This window comes from Tribolium madens, unplaced genomic scaffold (genome assembly GCF_015345945.1).
Source record: "Tribolium madens isolate multiple individuals breed KSU strain unplaced genomic scaffold, Tmad_KSU_1.1 Scaffold_3;HRSCAF=73;Tcas5.2_LG2, whole genome shotgun sequence".
Classification (NCBI taxonomy): domain Eukaryota; kingdom Metazoa; phylum Arthropoda; class Insecta; order Coleoptera; family Tenebrionidae; genus Tribolium; species Tribolium madens.
Genome location: NW_025401006.1, coordinates 13,644,539 through 13,647,380, shown reverse-complemented (window position 1 = coordinate 13,647,380; position 2,842 = coordinate 13,644,539). Strand labels below are relative to the sequence as shown.

At 31.4% G+C, this 2,842-nt stretch overlaps 1 protein-coding gene across 2 annotated transcripts in view; it reads right to left on the bottom strand.

Moving 5' to 3' along the window:
- Positions 1–2,842, bottom strand: part of LOC123008068 (exportin-7) — a 22,426-nt gene that overhangs the window by 2,301 nt on the left and 17,283 nt on the right. The window contains exons 7-9 of one of the 2 annotated variants that reach the window (XM_044403657.1): positions 2,293–2,483; positions 2,022–2,233; positions 1,803–1,965 (exon numbers count right to left, since the gene is read on the bottom strand). In XM_044403657.1, the coding sequence (XP_044259592.1) occupies positions 1,803–1,965; positions 2,022–2,233; positions 2,293–2,483 (566 nt within the window). The remainder of the gene's footprint in view (positions 1–1,802; positions 1,966–2,021; positions 2,234–2,292; positions 2,484–2,842) is intronic. The other variant, XM_044403658.1, reaches the window with a different exon arrangement.

Here is a 2,842-nt window from a genome sequence, read left to right as displayed (position 1 = left end):
GCTGCAAAATTAAAATTTAGTGACTTTTCGATCCGGTCTTACATTTTTTTAGTTTTAGTTTTTAGTTTAAGTGTTCAAAAAAGGCAAAAAAAAAAACAGTTTGGTAATTTTTTGATAAGTAATTGGGTTTCTCACTGAAAAACATTTATGCTCAAAAACCTATTAAAACACTCGAAAAAGGCCAAAAAAAAACACCATTTTCGGCCAAATTTATAGATTTTTGTGRTTATTTTTGACAAAATTTCCCGAAATAATTGTATTACTGCCTCCACAATCCACTAAAAATCACGCAAAAAGCAAAAATAAAATCATTTTCGACACAATTTGGTGATTTCTCGCTCCGGTTTCTCGAAATTTAGCAAAAAAAAGGAGATTTTAGCTCAAACACGTGCTAAAACGCGCAAAAAAGGCATTTTCGATATATTTTCGACAAAATTTCGTAAAATAATTGCGTTTTTAACTGAAACATTGCAGAATTAAAATTTAAAATTTCTCGGTGCGATCTTTCTCGAGTTTTTAGTTTTTAGTAAGTTTTAGTTTAAGCGTTTAAAAAAGACTAAAATAACACTACAATTTGGTAATTTTTCGGTAAACAATTGGGTTTCTAAAAAACGTGCAATTGAAAAAAAAATGAATTTTTACTCAAAAACGTACTAAAACGCTCGAAAAAAGGGTAAAAAACATGATTTTCGACTAAATTTAGTGTTTTTTTGTGTATTTTGACACAATTTCGTAAAATAAGTGCGTTTTTGTCTGAAAAACGTACAATTAAAAAAATTTTGAAGAAAAATATACTAAAACACTAGAAAAAGGCAAAAACAACACCATTGTCACCCATACTTGTGATTTTTGGCTTATTTTTGACAAAATTTCGTGAAATATTTTCGTTTTTAAGAAATGAAAGGCAAAAATCACACAATTTTCGACCAAATTGTGTGATTTTTTGACTTATATTTCCTTATAATAACATCACAATTTTTTAATGTTTCGGTAAATAATCCGAGTTTCAGACTAAAAAACGTGCAACTAAAAAAAAATAAATAAATATTTTGCTCAAAAACGTATGTACTAAAACGACTGAAAATGGCGACAAAACACCGTTTAGTAATTTTTGAAAAAAATTCCTGAAATAATTGCGTTTTTAACTGAAAAACGCGCTATTAAACAATTTTTTATGAAAAATATAGTAAAACACTAGGAAAAGGCAAAAACAACCCATTTTTAGTCATTTTTAACTTATCTTTCAGAATATTTCGTAGAATACTTGCATTTTTGAGAAAAAACACCAAATTATGTGAATTTTTTGGCTTATTTTTCACAAAATTTTGCGAAATAATTGTCTCTCTAAACTATAATTCAAAAATAGTATCATTTTCGACACAATTTGACAACTTTTCGTTTTATTCTCGAAGAAGTTTCGCTAAATAATAGAAAAACTTGCTAGAAAAAAGACAAAAAAATGCCATTTTCAACCCAATCTAGTAATTTTTCGACTTGGTTTAGCCAAATTTTAGCCCAAAAATGCACGAAAAAGGGATAATTCAACACCCAGACACGCAAGCACAAAAAATGTCAAGTCTTTTTTGACTGCACAAGCACACAAACATCCACATTTTCAACTATATGAGTTTTGTACAGTCAGAGACATGACAGCTGCAGACCCAAACAAAAAACCAAACAAAACTACAGCCCCAAAGTACACGTAATTACCCGGGTCTGATTTTACACAGAACCTTGTCTCGGGAGGGGGGCGCAAAAACCGTGACAAGATTCTGCATGCTGTGTCCCTGAACCGTACAGACCTGTATAGTAATTCAGTTGCCCACCTAAGGCAGTTAACCCCTCGGAAATCGAGGAGAGGATGTACAAAAATACTTGCGGCTCCAAAGTTGATAAGAAACTCATGTGGTCCTGTGCTAGACATTCCAACAATACGTAATAAGTTTGCGACAACTTTGGGTAATCCTAAACGAGAAACTCACTTTTTTACGACTTTTTTGCGACATTTTTACCACACTCACCAATAAATCGGACTGAGGTATCGAGAGTAATAATTTTACAAATATATTAAGAGCATTATCTAACGTCTCATCACCGTATAGTCGAAACACTCCGAAATTTACGTAACTGCCGCAGAGAGCCGCCTTGAGCATGGAAAAACATATCGAAATTCCCTTCAGTTTCAACGGATACGTTTGTTCTTTTGGTACTTCTACATTTAATATTCTACTACCTGAAATGGGGAGTGTGTAACACCATATTCTTTTTTTTTTTTAACAAAGATTGTGTTACCGTAACTACAAATTATTTTACTCGCTTCCCTAAATAATAAAATTCCGTTCGGTGACGAAACATCGAATTGCAACCTCTGTGAACGATTTTGAACCAATTCGGCGAAAAGTTTCAAGACGGGTGTTGTCACCTGCGGGTCGTGGTACCACAATTCTATCGCTCGTAATAAAATCGGGGTGTAATTCGGATATCTGACAAAGTTAAGGAAACAACCATACAATTTGTATCAAAAAACAAGAAAAAGTATATTTGATATCATAGAAACGCCAAAAAATTAGCAAAATTAAACAAATTTAAACAATTTCTCTAATTTTTCTCCAACCCATCGTTGGAAAGACTACAAATTTCTGAAATTTGAGAATCTAGAAATGTGAAAGAAAATAAAAATTAATTACAATTAATAAAAAAAAATTAAAATAAACTTCATTTAATAATTTCTCGTTCAGTTTTTACAAAATCTCGCACAAAAATTGAGTTTTTAGCTCGAAAACGTGTTTAAACGTTCGAAATTTCACAATCCTAGACTGACGTTTTTTCAGATTTTTTTTTT